The sequence below is a fragment of the Lepidochelys olivacea genome (assembly GCF_965140295.1).
Source record: "Lepidochelys olivacea isolate rLepOli2 genome assembly, chromosome: 1".
In the NCBI taxonomy this organism is placed as follows: Eukaryota; Metazoa; Chordata; order Testudines; family Cheloniidae; genus Lepidochelys; species Lepidochelys olivacea.
Genome location: NC_140411.1, coordinates 189,332,301 through 189,350,300, shown reverse-complemented (window position 1 = coordinate 189,350,300; position 18,000 = coordinate 189,332,301). Strand labels below are relative to the sequence as shown.

Genomic DNA, 18,000 nt, shown 5'->3' with positions numbered 1-18,000 from the left:
ACCTCTCTTCGTAGTACCACTACCTATTCTAGTAATAGTATATTAATGAAAAGTCGGTAGCTGTGTCCTGTTAAGTTGGGGGCACCATCAATGTAATGGGAAATAAATTTACACACTTACCCAAAGCTCCTTCCCCTGTATCAGGCTCTCCCATGCTCGACTGCCAGGACTGACTGGATTGCAGTAGAGTATCAAACAGGTACTGGCTCGCAGAATAGCTAGACCTCCCAGTCACGTGTCTCCCATCCTCCTCCTCCTCACTGTTCACACTAGGGGCCTGTGACTTGGCTCCTCGGAGGTATCCACACTGGTATGCGGGGTGGATAAGAGGGTCTCCGCCAAGTATGACATGCAGCTCTTGTAAAAGCGGCAGGTTTGTGGCTCAGCATCAGATTGACTGTTGGCCTCCCTGGGTTTCTGATACGCCAGTTGAAGTTCCTTTGCTTTCACGCAACACTGCTGTTGATCCCTTTCATTCCCATTCTCCTGAATCCCCCATGCAATATACTCAGACGTCAACATTTCTACAGCTGGTCCATGGCTGTGCTTGCACAGTCTCTTCTCCCCACAGGCCAAAGAGATTCAATATTTCCTGTCTACTCCAGGTAGGAGCACTTCTGGACTGCGTAGCCAGCATGGTCTGTGGCACACAACAACAGAGAGCTGGAAAAGGCATTTCAAAAATATCCAGGGCTTTCAAGGAGCATGGGGCCTTCCAGTCTTCTTTGAGCCCGAGCAGTGGAATTCACAATTGTGACCAGAGCACTCTGTGTTGGGCATTGTGGGACAGCTACTAGACTGCTGTTAGGGTCGACATAAGTAACTGTCTACACTCGTGCTGCATTGACTTCAGTACATCGAACATGGCTCAACACCACTCAGGGAGGTAGTGTTACTGTATCGCTGTAATGGGGCACTTACGTCAGTGGCAGACAAATTTAAGCGTAGACACATGCATCACTAGGTCAATGCAAGACGGCTTACATCAGCCTAACTTTGTAGTGTAGACGGGGCCTGAGAAGCAGTGTCCCCTTCAAGGACAGGACGTAAGGAATGAATATCTAAAAAGTATCAACATAAAGAAAACATCTAAACAACTATTCCTTGCCCAAACTGCATGTCCAGACAGACATGCACCTTATAGCTGTCTGAGAACTCCAATTTGTAGTTAAGATTTCAAGACTCTGTAGCTGTGCAGCATGATACATAGATTTTTAAAGAAGTAAACAAAAAGTTTGCTGAAAGACTGTTAAAAAGAAGACTAATTTCCTTTTATACCCTTTTATAGACCCATGTGCTATGGAGATGTTTCTTTCTGGGTCCATGGGGCCTAAGAAGTGATCACATGGAGCCTCTCTCTCTCATGGTTACCCCCATTTCATACTACCCTTCAATTGCCCTTCAATTTAGTTGAGGTTCAGACATTTTCAAGCAATGTTTGGATTTCTCTGTGCCAACAAGGGAACACAGATCCTGGTGCAGTTCTCGGTCCACAAATTTGAAATAGCTCTTTTAAAATCCATGTAGACTCAATAGATGTGTCTTTCAAGAGTATTTTTTTCTGAATTATTTTAAGATTAAGATGATCTATACAGTGAACTATTACTACTTTTCATTTTTTTAATTATGAAATTCACAACATATTTCTGTAATTGTGCCTGCTCCAAAACCTTCTTTAGCTAGAGGAATTAAATCCATAGCATTCCAACATAGATGTACTGTGACAAAGTGAAGTTTGCTGAGCTGTGTTTATAAAAAAAAATTCTCCACAACTTAAAATGTTAATGATGAAAGCTACTTTTTCCTATTCTTTACATACTCTTTGCTATATATTTAAAGACTGGGGAAGAATTTTGCCCACTTAAAAAGAAAAATTTTGCCCACTTAAAATAACTTTGCCTGAGGTAACTGAATGCAAATGGAACACAAAAAATAGTTTATTCCTAATCAGATGGTCACTACCTCTGTAAAATACTAATACAAAACTATGAAACAGCAGGAAATAATACATATTAAGTGGTATATATAATTTTAAAAAAAATCATTTTAGGTAAACAAATGCTAATACAAAGGAAAATTGTGCTTATTAACAGCTAACAAAACAAAACAAAAAAACACTTACCACTCATCCGTGAAGTCCAATTTTATCGTGCTTGTAGTAGTTCCTTCTGTACTGTAGTGCAAACTTAAAACTGGTTCACCTGTTCCTGCTCGTGGACTCTGCTTTTCACTGTCTGTAAACAAGGGTTGATAATATTTGAATGTGTCTCAGTAATTTATGTAAAACTGTTAAATAATGGCAACACCTTCAGACGTGAATTAAGACAACAAAAAAATTCTCTCCAATACAGTCTGTTTTAAAGCCAGACACAGAACAAACCAAAAGTTAAATGCTCTGGAGTGATCGCACTGAATTTGTATTTTGCAAAGCTTAGGGACTAGCCTAAAGATATAACAATTTGTATTTATAACAATGAAAAGGGCATGTGTGGTCCTTAGATTTGTGCATAAGATTCCTTCTGATTTACATCGGAGTCATACATAGAATCATAGAAATATAGGGCTGGACCCCAAGAAATCATCAAGTCCAGCCTCCTGTGCTGAGACAGGACACCAAGTAAACCTAGACTACCCCTAACAGGTGTTTGTCCAACCTGTTCCTAAAAACTTCCAGTGATGAGGATTCCACAACCTCCCCTGGAGGCCTATTTCAGAGTTCAACTACTCTTAGGGTTAGAAAATTTTCCTTCATATTTAACCTACATCACTCTTGCTGCAAATTAAGCCCATTACTTCTTGTCCTAATCTCAGAGTATATGGAGAACACTTGATCGGCATCTTCATTATAAAAGCCCTTAACATATTTAAAGACTTATCAGATCCCCCCTCAGTTTTCTTTTCTCAAGACTAAACATGCCCAGTTTTTTTCCCTTCACAAACCTAGGTCAGGTTTTCTAAAGCTTTTATAATTTTTGTTGTTCTCTTCTGCTCTCTGTTTGTCCACATCTTTCCTAAAGTGTGATCCTCAGAACTGGACACAGTACTTCAGCTGAGGCATCACCAATACAGAGTAGAGTGGTATAATTAGCACCCATGTCTTACATATGACACTCCTGTTAATACACCCAGAATGATATCAGCCTTTTTGGCAACTGCATCACATTATTGATTCATTCAATCTGTGATCCATTATGACCGCCCAGATCCTTTTCAGCAGTCCTACCACCTACCCAGTTATTCCCCATTTTGTAGTTGTGCATTTGATTTTTCGTTCCTAATTGATGTACTTTGCACTTGGGTTTATTGAATATAATTTTATTGATTTCAGACCAATTCTTCAATTTGTCAAGGTCATTTTGAATTCTAATCCTGTTCTCCAAACTACTTGCAAGTGCTCCATTATCCAAATCGTTAATGAAAATATTGAATAGTACGGGACCCAGGATTGAACCTATGGCTCCCAACTAGATATGTCCTCCCAGTTTGAGGGTGAAACACTGATAACTTTGAGTACCATCTTTCAACAACTGTGCACCCATTGCATAGTAATTCCATCTAGACCACATTTCTCTGGTTTGCTTATGAGAATGTCATTTGGGATTGTGTCAAAAGCCTTATTAAAATAAAAATATATTACATTTACTGCTTCCCCACATTCACTAGATCAGTAACTCTGTTGAAGGAAATTGGGTTGGTTTGGCATGGTTTGTTTTTGACAAATGCATGCTCGCTATTCCTTATAACCCTATCATCCTCTAAGCATTTACAAAACATTTTTTTAATCAATTTGTTCCAGTATCTTTCCAGGTATTAAAATTAGGCTGATTGATCAATAGTTCCCCAGGTCTTCTTCGTTCCCCTTTTTAAAGATAACTACACGTTTCTGCCCTCTCTAGTTCCACGAGTTCCCAAAGATAACCGCTAACAGTTCCAAAATTGCTTCAGCTAGTTCCTTAAACAACCTAGGATGAATTCCATGAGGCTCCGCTGACTTGAACACATCTAACTTATCTAAATATTCTTAAACCTCTTCTGTCCCCATTTTGGCTTGCGTTCCTTCCCCTGTGATTTGGTCCTTTGTGAGCAGGAGGTTTCGAGTTTGTTGTATGGGAACGTGGACTATTATTTCATCCAGTGCTACATTTTGAAAGTGCTCCTTTTCCCCACCCATCCTCATTGCCTAAAGTTATCCTAGTGTAAATGTTCTTTATGCTGAAACTCATGGGTAGTAACGTGGATTATTTCATCCAGTGCTACATTTTGAAAGTGCTCCTTTTCCCTACCCCTCTTCATCGCCTAAAGTTATCCTAGTGTAAGTGTTCTTTATGCTGAAACTCATGGGCAGTAACATCAAATACAAACTTACTACACAAGTGCTCCTTGTTCTGAACCCAGATTAGTGGGAGAATTCTTGACTTCCATGCCCCACATAGGCCACTTATGTGAAGCCCACTTACTCCAGCCTCATATGAATTATGAGACTATCAGTAACCCATTGCTATTAATGTATTATTAATTTATTAGTTGTTAAACATCAATGCACAGTCTTCCCCTAGCTGTCATTTGAGTTTCCAAAAAAAAAAAACCAAAAACAAAAAAACAAATTCCTCACAAACCAGCTTCTTATACTTGATCCTGCTCTGAAGCCATCACCCTACATTTGTAACATTGAGTTTTTTCCCACAATGTCAAATAACCATCAAATTCTGCCCATTGAAGTCATTGACTTTTCTCTACATAACAGGGTCAAATTTTACTCATGCATAGTCTCTGCAGGATCAAATAGAACAAAAGTGAGGTTGCTCACCATGTGCAGTAAGTGTAGTTCTTTGAGCTGTATGTCCCTCTGGGTGCTCCACTTCAGGTGCGCGTGTTCCCCACGCACCTTTGATTGGAGATTTTCATTAGAAGTGTCAGTTCAGCCCATGCATACTGTTTGCTCACTCTGACCGTCTCTGCTTGACAGTACTGGAACCTTCCCAGAACCATGTTTACTTTGAGAACTGTGGGATTTTCCTGCCTCACCAGTACCAGAGGATCCCTTTGCCTTATTGTACCAAGCCTCAACGCTGCTGACCTGCTCGGAGAGTGAGATCTTTTTGAGGATGGTACCTTAAAAAGGGTATTAGAGCTCCTCCTCTTAGGATCTTTAGAGGAGGTCTCTGAAGCCTTCCCCTATCTAGAAGGGTGTTGTGCTGAGGTCAAAGGGGCCACTAGAGACTGTGGTGACTGATGTATAGTGGGAGTTCTCCTGACCTGGCTGTGAAGTGCGGGGAAGGGAGCACTCCAACATTAACAGTCGCAGCTTGATTTTGCAGTTCTTCTGTGCCCTGGATTTGAGGGCTCAACAGAAATTACACTTCTGTGAGACATGCAATTCACCCAGGCAGTGAACACACTTACAGTGTCTGTCACTGACCGGGATAGCCTCTACCCCTTATGAGCCAACACTTAAATCCTAGTGAACCAGACATGCCCCTCACAGAGAGGATTTCCCAGGAAGAAATTAAACAATCTTTCAATAACCAGTAATTAACTGCTAATGTTGGTAGTCCATCACAAACTATGACGATATTGTCACATTTTTCATCTATGGCTATACATTTCACTCTGAAGTTCGAACTCTGATGCATAGTCAGCCAAAACGAAGGCATGGGAAGTCCATATCTATGATATTTGATGATGCAGCTCTGTGTCATATTTCACATGCAGCCTGAAGACTATTTTGTCTACCCTGCTCAAACCTGTTACATGCTGATCTTGTCAGAGACCCCTAGTGAGTCCAGTTCTGAGCCATTTGCTTGAGTTCTTTGAGATGGATGCCAGCCTTCTGGAGACTGCTCATCAGGTTATCTTTGAAGCCCTTATGTGGACAACACTTCTTTCTCTTGCCCTGCCTCAACTCCCCAAACAAGATCTGTTTTGGGAGACTGTGGTCTTCCAGTCTGATGACATGTTCAGTCCACCTAAGTTGTGCTCTCAGTAGCATTTCCTCAATGCTGGCTGTGTTTGCTCTCTCAAGGACCTTAATATTGGTCACTCTGATCTACCAGCAAATGCTCATTATTGAGCAGAGGGAGTGCATGTGAAATTGCTCAAGCTATTTAATGTGCCATCTATAGAGAGTCCATGTCTCAGATCCATACAGGAGAGATGTTAGGATCACTGCACTGTAGATCTTCAATTTGGTGGAGACACAAAATTTGTGTTGGTTAAGGATTTTTGTTCAGAGTTGGCCAAGGGCCTGGTAGGCTTTACTAATTCTGTAGGTAATTTCCTGATCAAAGGAACAGTCACTCGTGATGGCGCTACCCAAATACTTGAACTGATCTACATTTTTCAGCTGTGTGGCTTGCATGAAGATGGCTGGTGCTGGGGCACTAGAATGAGGTGCTGGTTGAAACAAAACCACTAAGACTGATGGTGAGGCCAAAGAGCTGGGAGGCTTCAGAGAATCTATCAACAATGACCTGAAGGTCACTATGTCTATGGTCCATCAAGATGCAGCATCTGCAAAAAGTGTCTTGATGAGAAGTCTCTCCAGAGTCTTGGTCTTAGCATCGAGTCTTCGACGATCAAAGAGGGAGCCATCCAGTCAGGAGCAGATATAAATTCCCTGATCCAAGTCCCTCGTGGCATGGCTGAGGACACAGGCAAAGAACCAGTTGAACAGCACTGGAGCAGGTATGCAGCCTTGCTTCACTCCCTTTGAGATTTCATATAAGTCAGAAAAGTTACCATTGGAGAGCACTTGTACTGTCATGTGGTCATGGAACAGCCAGATGATTTGTATGAATCTTCTTGGGCAGCCCAGTTTATGTAGAATAGCACACAGACCCTCTCTGTTGACCATATCAAAGGCTTTGGTCAAGTCAATGAATACTGCATATTCCATGTTCTGCTCTAAACATTTTTCCTGGACCCACCTTATGACAAAAATCATAGTACTATGAGCTGGTCTGAAATCACACTGTGCTTTTGGCAGATTCTCCTCAGACATGTTTGGAATGAGTCTGTTCAGAAAAATGCGAGCTAGTATTTTCCCTGCTATACAGAGTAGGGAAATGCCTCTGTACTTTCCGCAGTCAGCTTTGCTGCTTTTGTTTTTGAACAGTGATGCAATAATAGCATCTTTGAAGTCTTGTGGCATTTCTTCTTCCTCCCAAATGCTACTCAAGAAGCCATGAAAACACCCCAATAGCCTTTGGGCCTGCTGCTTTGTACAGTTCTGATGCAATACCATCCTTTCCAGATGCCTTTCCAGACCAGAGTTCCATTGTTTGATGGCTTTCAAGACTTCTTCAACTGATGGAGGGAGGTCGAGATCCTCTTTGATGGGTTTCTCAATAATTGATCAAAGACACACCAATTGACTGTGGATGCTCTATTGAGTAAACTATTGAAGTGTTCAACCCATCTCTGCATGATACTAACAAACTAAATAAACTAAGCAGAATGAACTCAGCAAGCAGCCGAGGCACGCATGATGCTGACATGCTAAACTCTGTTTCGGGCCGAGGCGGTTGAGAAAGAACTGAGGGCAGTTTGCTTGTACAGCTTGACACAGCCTCGGTGTGGGGCACAAGGATATTAGCAGCACATTCAGAGGTCAAATGAACACTGCTGGTTAAAGTCTCCAATCAAAGGTACATGGGGCACATGAGCACCTGAAGTGGAACACCCATAGAGACAGTACTCAAAGGACAGACAAGTCTGTGTGGGAGAAAAATACTAGTTTTAAACACAAATATCTTTCCTAATAAAAACAGCAAGAACAATGAAAAACAAATAGAAGGAAAATTGATTTGACATGATTAAATATGATATTTTAAAAGCATCTTCCAGGACAAAATTCCTCTTCCGAGATAAAGAGCCAACTGAGAGCTTCAATGTTAACCTTTAACAACAAATGTAATGTTAAAGCATAAGATGCTTGTTTTAATGGACAAACTATCTACATGCACAGCTCTCTACTGCATTTTGTTTGATAATAATTGTACACTAGTGTCTTTCATCTGAGGAGCTCAAAGAACTTTGATATACAAACTTTAATTCAGCATCACAGCACCTTTCAGAGGTAGAAGTCCTAATATCCCTGTTTTATAAGTGGGCATGTTGAAACAGGGAGGCCCAGTGACTTACTCAAGGTCATACAATGAGTCAGTGACAAAGCTGGAAATAGAATTCATAGGTCCTGACTGCTTGTTAGTATCAAATGCAGTCTAATCTTTTTACTTCACAGCCATCTGGACAGCAGTGTTAGTCAGGTGTTTGGTTTATGGAGTATAGGAACCTGATCATGACGACAACAGCTTTGCCAGTGACAAAACATTACATGTACTGCATGGAAAAATGTTTAAGGTGTCATTCACAATTTTAAATAAGACGTTAAAGTAGCACATCTCCTATTGCTTTTCCAGTCTGGACTTCTGTTTTAAATTTCTAGTTCAAAGCTGCAATGGACAAAATAATAATGCAAGATTAACAGGAAGTTTTAAAACTACAATATAACTCACTGTACAATGGCAATATTTCTTGCATAACCATTCTAAAATAGAGTTCAGAATCACTCTACATGCATATAATTTTCTATAAAGTATATAGTCATACACAACTCCCCAAGTAAACACTGCTTACAGAAACAATAAGGGTCATAATTCTGCCACTGAATACATATATAAAACTTCCTTTAAAGTTAACAGAAGCCATAAACTAATGTGTCTGCAAGCATAATTTGACCCTGAACATGTGTGTGTGTGTACGCTGTTGACAGACGGAAAGCACTCAGGATACCAGGACTATAGTAATTTGGTCTGAAAAATTTAAATAATATTAAATACGTACTTTATACACGTTGTGAATACAAAAAGTTTTTTAAAATGTGGAAAATATAAAGTACGAAAACACAGAGCTAAAATTAAGATAATTTTCTGTGAAAGAGTGTTCTGTATAATGCATTGTGACAATTATACATGAGCCTCACCATGGTAACCTCTGCACAATGGTTACTACTCTCAGTGTAGCTCATGGCTGCTCTAAAATACAGCCTGCAGCTGCCTTATTCTGTCAGTGTGGGGTGAGGAGAAAGCTGATCAAATGCAGGGTTTTTTTGCGGGTGAAATCAATTTATTCAAAGAAAATATGAGCACAAGAAAACCCTGTGGTTGTGTGCATTTACATTTTGATTGAAAAATATGTACACTTATAAGTAAATAGGTGCTATCCTTGAGTTCATGGAAAGCTTCGGCACTCGCCATTTGGTATCACAAAATGTCAGTATCCTTACAGTACAAGTAGATAGCACTGAGTAAGTCAAAACAGAGTCTGAAACACCTCATCATGAGAAGGGGACAGAAAAGGAGCCTGTGGAATCCTGCCCTGTTCCCCGACCCTCCCCACCACCACCAGCCAGACAAGGGAGGCGATTTCCTCACTTCAGCAGCTGGATAGGAATGGAAAGAAGAGACACTTTCACGAATGGCATTTGAGACGGACACTAAATAATTACAGTGCAATATCCTGACATTGCTTTGGGATGTTTTTCTCAGTGCAAAAATAATGAGTATCACTGAGTCATGAAGCCACCACCAAATATATTGCTGCATACCACTGGGTGAAATTCTATGGCCTGTATTTTGAAGGTCAGACTAGATTATCGTAGTGGTTCTTTCTGGCTTTAAACATCACAAACCATTCTGGGATATTGAAGACAAGTCCCTCAGACTCCGTTTGCTGTTGCAGTAGTTCAGGACTGAGTACACATGGGCACTCCTTTAAATAAATCATCTAGAGAGCAATAAGAACAGGTAGCAGAGTTTGAAAAAATGGAATTTGGTAAATGTTCAGAGGAAAAAGTGTGGAAAGACATAGCTGCGAAAATAGCTGCGAAAATACATTAGAACCTCAGCGTTATGAACACCAGAGTTAGGAACTGACAGTCAACCACACATCTCATTCGGAACCGGAAGTACACAATCATGCAGCAGCAGAGACCGGGGGGATGGGGGGAGGGAGTAAATATAGTACAGCACTGTGTTAAATGAAAACTACTTTAAAAAAAGGGAAAGCAGCATTTTTCCTCATAGAAAAGTTTCAAAGCTGTATTATGTCAACATTCACTTGTAAACTTTGGAAAGAACAACCATAATGTTTTGTTCAGAGTTACGAACATTTCAGTGTTACGAACAGGTATTTAACTTTGAGGCTCTACTGTAGTGGTAAACTTTCAATAGCTATTTCTTGCCTTTCTTCCTTTATAAAATTCTCATTATAGGGAAGTTGTACGTGTTCTGCGATTAAACAGAGAACTTCCATCTCCAGAGCTATTAACCTATTCACAAGCCCTAACAAACAAGGTAACAGGTAGTTATCAAGGTAGCAAGTAGAAAATCAATACTGCTAAATTGCTCCAAATTACTTGCATTCCACTCTGAAGATATACGCCTACAAGACCAGCAGTCCTCTATTTTACAGCAACACATTTGATGTAAATTGTGGAAAACGTTATGACTATCATTTCATATTGTGCTTTGCCATAAGCAAACGTTATAGGACAAAGTCCACCCTCCATTTCCTTTCAAGCAAAAAAAAGTGAACTTTTATCTCCCTTTGTAATTAGAAAGATCTAGAATTGAAATATTTTCTTCAATCACGTAAAAGGGAAAATTACACTAATAAATCCACTTATTTTCTCAGAAAACTATATCTGTGCAAAACAAGTTCACAAAAGTCCCAGCTTTTCTCTGTACAATACTAACAGTATAGAGGCATGTTACCTGATCACATTTGGCCTGGTTGGAAGTTAGAGACTAAGGACTCTACTCTGCCATCTGTTAGGAGGCATCTCAGTTTTCATGTAAATTGAAGGTAATCAGCAAAAATTGTATTGAACATGTAAAACTGTTTATATACTCAGGAAAAAAAAAAGTATAAAGCTTTAAAAATATAATTAGCAATGTATTTTAATGGAGTCTGATAATCATTCAGACTCGCACATCCTGAGAATTTTGAAGTCCCTTTCTGATTCCAGCTGTCAAGCAGTCTGCATCATGATCTCTCCCCAGGCCCCACTCCATTCTTCACTATACCGAACTATAACCTCCCAATTCCAGGAAAAGCAGATCAATAGTGACAAAATATAAAGACAGTAGTGGTCATTCTAAGACATATTTTGGGGGGAAAACTTAAAGATGTTTCCTTCTAAACGACAGGGTCAAAATGTAATCTATTTCAGGGGACAGGAACGAGTTCTATACCGAGGCTCACAACAACAAAGCCACAATCACCAGGTGACTTTAGATGCAATGGTGAAAACCCTAAATAGTGAAAATACCAGTCTACAAAAAGCTCAAGGAGTCTGCCCAAGGAAGAGCTAAGTAAGAACCCAATAAGAATCCTCAGGATTGAGCCAATGACTTTTAGAGAACACCAGCAACCATTCCATAGTCCAAGTTACACAATTTCTTTGTCCCGTAGGATGTTTCGTGTTTAATAGACTATACTGAATTTTACAGAAGGAGCACAAAGTTTTCCCAATCCTCTGAGAAGGAGTCAGGCACAATATTTGCACTGACTTGCAAGAAACTGGGGAGCCAAGTGCTCAAAACTGCCTGGCGATGGGGCAAGATTATGGCCCTGCCCCCTTCTACCCCAACCTGCTGAACTGGCCAGGAGCACTGGTCTGGCACTGACACAAGGGCTGCATGTGCACATACCCTAAAGATATATCAGAGGGTCTCCGCAGGTCCACATTCCCCAAAGATATATCAGAGGGTCTCCGCAGGTCCACATTCCCCAAAGATATATCAGAGGGTCTCCGCAGGTCCACATTCCCCAAAGCATCTTGCAATAAGCATAATGTCTGGGAGACTGCCAGGTGTGAGTGGCCCTTCCTCAACTCTCCACACCTGCAAATGTAGGCAATGGCTTAAAGAAACAATGCCACCCTTAAACAGTGACCACCCATTACTGAATTGCAGCCAGTGCTGAGGTGAAACACCAAGCGAAGAAAATCATGTTCCATTTGAAACTACAGGATTAAATACAAGTAGGCAGAGGTTAACCACCCCACACAGGAATGTGGCTTGAATAGTGGGATTATGAAATCATGATAAATGCGATGAGATATTTAGTGACCAGAAGTGGACATAAAAGATGGTAACAACAAGAGCACAGTCTGCTCTAATAGCAAGCTAACAAAATCAGAGGGAAAAGTACCATATCCTAAAGCACCAACAACTTCCTGCACCAGCTAGCAGTTCTTTGGAGATTTCCCATCAAAATGCAGCTGCCACCTGATATTGTTTAATTTAAGAGATCTGAATGATATGGATCCAGAATACAGTCAGCTTTTTATTCTGCTGACCATCAAATAGGAGATAAATCCTCTAACAAACTATGTCCTCACCCAGATTCCCAATCCACCACAGTTCTAATGACATTAACTTTTCTTCTAGTGGTCCTAAGATCACAGTAGGAAAGTCATTGTCTTAAATAAGTGATCATAAAGTAGGTTTACCTTTAAGTTTTAGATAAGCAGATATATTTATTTCTATTGTATATAAAAAACAACTGATTTTGTAAGAGGAAATCTCCACACATCAGCACAACAGCATAAACACTATGGAAGAACGCAACTATTAGAAAGTTCTACTCCATTTATGTAATGACCTATTCTAAGATGCAAGGCAGTTCTAAGGGAAAGCGAACCAGAGTGGAAAGATAACAAGGAAACTTCCAAACCTTGCCTGATTTCTGGGACCAAAGCATCTTGAAGGTTCATGGTTTCATTTTTATCAACTCATCACTTCTGGGTTCCATCTGTGACTGGAACAGACAAGCCTCTTTCTGAGCTTTCTAGTCATGTTTTGAAGATTTAAGGGCCGAGATAAGCATCCAAATCTTCTGAAGCTCACCCTTCAGGGTGGGAGGGTCCCAGAACTCAGGCTCCCGCCCACGCCCGGAAGTCTACACAGTAATGAAACAGCCCTGCATCCAGAGTCAGCGCACATGGGCCAGCCATGGGCTTTTCTTTGCTGTGTAGACACTCCCAGAGGAGACATGGGACCATTGATTACAGAAGTAAGGTGAACTGAAGACACAGCAAAAATGGCACATTTGCACAAGTTGCAGCTTTCAACCAACAGGCTGAGGTAATAGGTGGGTGCTGCAGTGCAGCCCACTGCCCCAGCCCCAATTTGGATGGATTTTTTCTTCCTCAGCATCTGCACATCCTCTACATAAGGCAGGCCACTTTGGCTTCATCTGGTTAAAGGCAAGTTTCACCTAAAAGGTAACTCCCCTTAATGGGCCAAGAGGAGTGCACCATCTGTAAACACCAGTTTAAAACCTGATTTGCAATTTTACTTTTGATTAAAAAACATTTTCTGAATTCACTTACAATGTGTCAGAGTGGAGTACGACTTTTATGTTAAAAGCATCAAATTGGTGGTAAGGGCAGATTTTTAAAAATAAATTTACACTAGTTTTGCAGAGGATATAATTTTAACTGAGTATTATGGGATTTCCATTGCAGGTCTGCTTAAGGAATTCTAGTTTATGAAGATGAACAGCATGTTTATCATCATGAACTGAAATTAAAAAGGAAGTCTGCATTGCAGTGAACTATGGCTGGGTATAGCACATTTCCTATCACACGCACCCTGTTGCTCATCAAGTGACATGGATCCAAGCTGTTTGTTAACCACAGAGGAAGGAGAATCTGAAACAAAAATGAGATTTCAACTTAAAATATAAGCAGCAGAAAACTGCATAGCAATGTCATGATCATATGTTAGTTTAAAATAAATAAAGTAGCAATGTAAGAAAGCATTTGCGCTTGTTTCTTAAGTGGCCAGTAATTTATAATGCATTTTTCAGCTGTGCTACAGGAGCAAAGCTACATGCTTCAGACCATGACACATTCCTTTAGGCGAGCATTTAGTATTTTCCCTAAAAGTATGCTGACAAGATATCAAAGAAGCTGTGCTTTTCCCTTCCAGTTTCAGGCATGTTAACCTATACTATAATTGTACCCAAAGACTTATTGTTGCAAGGATCTCAATATATTTATCGGCTTTTTCAAGGCAATGCTAGTTGGGATCAGATAACTGAGCTTAAATCAAGATGATGAACTAGAATATATACCTAGAACTTTTATTGTGCCAGGAATAACACCTGTAGAGTCATGGCTCTTAAATTCCATGCTCCCATCACCAAACTCAACTGCATCTTAAATTAGAGAGAGAAGGTATGCCCCTGGCCCCGAGTCATAAGAATAAATGTGATCTAAAACTTCACAGAAGTTTCAGATAATATTTTGCACTTCAACAGGAGAATATGCAATATTAGACCAGTGTCTTCAAATATGGCTTTAAGAATTCAAGAATTTTTAAAGCACCTATCACCACAGAATTTAAGAGCTGAGAAGGGTTTCCAAATAGAGCAACAAACGTGTGGGTTTTTCTTTAAATGTGGTCTTTAAATTCTAAAAGCACAAAATCATTTCAAGTTCATATACTGAATAATTCAACAGCTCTGCAGACTCTTGGCTGCTATAACCTGAGAGGAGTCTGATTAAAAATTAAAATTAAAAATTAAAAAGACAAATTCTCAGTTATCAAATAGCACCATGGCAAGACAACTTATATGAAGCTTCAATTTATAATGGAATAGGATCACAGAAGAAGATTTTTCTGTAAGATATTATCAGTTGATAGTTATCACTTTCTATGTATTTCATAGCAGACAGAGTACTGATGCAAAAATTAAACATCTTCTGTGAAAGCTATTTCCCTTGTCATCTCTAAAAAGCACATAGATCTTATTTCTGTGACATTCCTAATTCCAGGTGATGCACATAAATTAGTTCAGTATTTGAAATAAAGTAATAACGACTACGCTATTTACTCCTAGAGCCCTGCGTGGATGCAAAAATGTATCCGCATCCGATCTCCAAAAATTGTCTGCCGATATCCACATCTGCGGATGTGGATATCCTCAGATATCCATGATTTGCAGAGTTCTACTTATCGTGACCAGGCTGAGGCTCCGAGGCAGACCCTCCCGCCGGAGCTGGTTCAGGGAGAGCCGCACAGGCAGCTGTGGGAGTTGTGGACCCTCCACCTGCCCTTGGCTGGGCGGGGAGCCTGGGACACGGCCAGGGGCTGCTTCAGCCCACCCACACACACACACCCCGCACCCTGGGTAGGTGGAGGGTCCACTGTGGCTCCCCATGGCTCGGCTCCACGCTGGTCTGGCCGGAGATGGGGCCTCATAGGGGAAAGAAGAGGGGCAAAAGGAAGGGGGGAGGGTCTGCCCCTGTGAAGAGTGGATGGGCAAGGCACACCCCCCATTCCAGCACCACTGGTCACTGCTCTGTGGTAACCTGTGGAGCTGCCCAGGGGCTGCTTAGGCCCCCCACCAGGGCAGGCGGAGGGTCCGCAGCAGCTCTCCACAGCTGCCTGCCCAGCAGTTATGATGGCCGGGCTTCGGCTCCAAGCTCCCGCTGCCACCCCCGGCCACAGCCGGATCGGGGAGAGTCATGCTGACAGCTGTGGGGAGACGCAGTGGACTCTCCACCTGCTGTGGAAAATAAAAGTGGCTCAAAAGGCATCTTTGCCCACCAGCATCCCGTCCCAGTCATATACATAATTCTATCCTCTCCACAACACCTGTCAGGCTCTTGCCTCATGAAATTGAGCAAAATGTTATACTCCTGTGTCCTACCAATTTACACCTAAACCAGGTCCAGATTTCACCCAACCCAAACAGCACTCTCATTTGCATGGTCTTCAGTAAAACTATATGGTCTGAAAGTTGCTCTCTCCAGTGAAGCAGCTGTTGTCTGTGAAAACATGCCAGGCTCCTGAAGTAGCACTGTGGCTGCTCTGCAGTTTCCTAGTGTCAGACTGGCTAGGGAGAGTACAAGTGTGTTTCAAGTGCTAGTATTAATTCACTCTGACAGTTCATGACCTGCTATTAATTTGTTACTGTTTTAAGACCTAAATAATGAATAACTTGAAGGCAGGTGCCCAGCGTGGTGCAGGCAGCAAGGCAAACATAAGAACATAAGAATGGCCATACTGGGTCAGACCAAAGGTCCATCCAGCCCAGCATTGTGTCTACCAACAGTGGCCAATGCCAGGTGCCCCAGAGGGAGTGAACCTAACAGGTAACGATCAAGTGATCTCTCTCCTGCCATCCATCTCCACCCTCTGACAAACAGAGGCAAGGGACACCATTCCTTACCCATCCTGGTTCATAGCCATTAATGGACTTAACCTCCATGAATTTATCCAGTTCTCTTTTAAACCCTGTTATAGTCCTAGCCTTCACAACCTCCTCTGGCAAGGAGTTCCACAGGTTGACTGTGTGCTGAGTGGAGAACTCCTTTTATTTGTTTTAAACCTGCTGCCCATTAATTTCATTTGGTGGCCCCTAATTCTTATATTATGGGAACAAGTAAATAACTTTTCCTTATTCACTTTCTCCACACCACTCATGATTTTATATATCTCTATCATATCCCCCCTTAGTCTCCTCTTTTCCAAGCTGAAAAGTCCTAGTCTCTTATCTCTCCTCATATAGGACCCATTCCAAACCCCTAATCATTTTAGTTGCCCTTCTCTGAACCTTTTCTAATGCCAGTATATCTTTTTTGAGATGAGACCACGTCTGTGCACAGTATTCAAGATGTGGGCGTCCCATGGATTTATATAAGGACAATAAGATATTCTCCGTCTTATTCTCTATCCCTTTTTAAATGATTCCTAACATCCTGTTTGCTTTTTTGACTGCTGCTGCACACTGCGTGGACGTCTTCAGAGAACTACCCATGATGACATTCAAGATCTTTCCTGATTATTTGTAGCTAAATTAGCCCCCATCATATTGTATGCATAGTTGGGGTTATTTTTTCCAATGTGCATTACTTTACATTTATCCACAGTAAATTTCATTTGCCATTTTGTTGCCCAATCACTTAGTTTTGTGAGATCTTTTTGACGTTCTTCACAGTCTGCTTTGGTCTTAATTATCTTGAGCAGTTTAGTATAGACTGCAAACTTTGCCACCTCACTGTTTACCCCTTTCTCCAGATCATTTATGAATAAGTTGAATAGGATTGATCCTAGGACTGACCCTTGGGGAACACCACTAGTTACCCCTCTCCATTCTGAAAATTTACCATTTATTCCTATTCTTTGTTCCCTGTCTTTTCACCAGTTCTCAATCCATGAAAGGATCTTCCCTCTTATCCCATGACAATTTAATTTACGTACGAGCCTTTGGAGAGGGACCTTGTCAAAGACTTTCTGGAAATCTAAGTACACTGTGTCCACTGGATCCCCCTTGTCCACATGTTTGTTGACCCCTTCAAAGAACTCTAATAGATTAGTAAAACATGATTTCCCTTTACAGAAACCATGTTGACTTTTGCCCAACAATTTATGTTCTTCTATGTGTTTGACAATTTTATTCTTTACTATTGTTTCAATTAATTTGCCCGGTACTGATGTTAGACTTACCGGTCTACAATTGCCAGGATCACCTCTAGAGCACTTCTTAAATATTGGCGTTACATTAGCTATCTTCCAGTCATTGGGTACAGAAGCTGATTTAAAGGACAGGTTACAAATCATAGTTAATAGTTCTGCAATTTCACATTTGAGTTCTTTCAGAACAGTTGGGTGAATGCCATCTGGTCCCAATCACTTGTTACTGTTAAGTTTCTCAATTAATTCCAAAACCTCCTCTAATGACACTTCAATCTGTGACAATTCCTCAGACTTGTCACCTAAAAAGGATGGCTCAGGTTTGGGAATCTCCCTAACATCCTCAGCCATGAAGACTGAAGCAAAGAATTCATTTAGTTTCTCCGCAATGACTGTCATCTTTAAGTGCTCCTTTTGTATCTCGATCGTCCAGGGGCCCCAGTGGTTGTTTAGCAGGCTTCCTGCTTCTGATGTACTTAAAAAAAACATTGTTATTATCTTTTGAGTT

At 41.0% G+C, this 18,000-nt stretch overlaps 1 protein-coding gene across 2 annotated transcripts in view; it reads right to left on the bottom strand.

Annotated features, from left to right (window-relative positions):
* Window positions 1-18,000, bottom strand: part of DCAF6 (DDB1 and CUL4 associated factor 6) — a 158,076-nt gene that overhangs the window by 43,318 nt on the left and 96,758 nt on the right. For both annotated transcript variants that reach the window (XM_084648852.1, XM_084648853.1), the window contains one exon: window positions 2,123-2,234. In XM_084648852.1, the coding sequence (XP_084504978.1) occupies window positions 2,123-2,234 (112 nt within the window). The remainder of the gene's footprint in view (window positions 1-2,122; window positions 2,235-18,000) is intronic.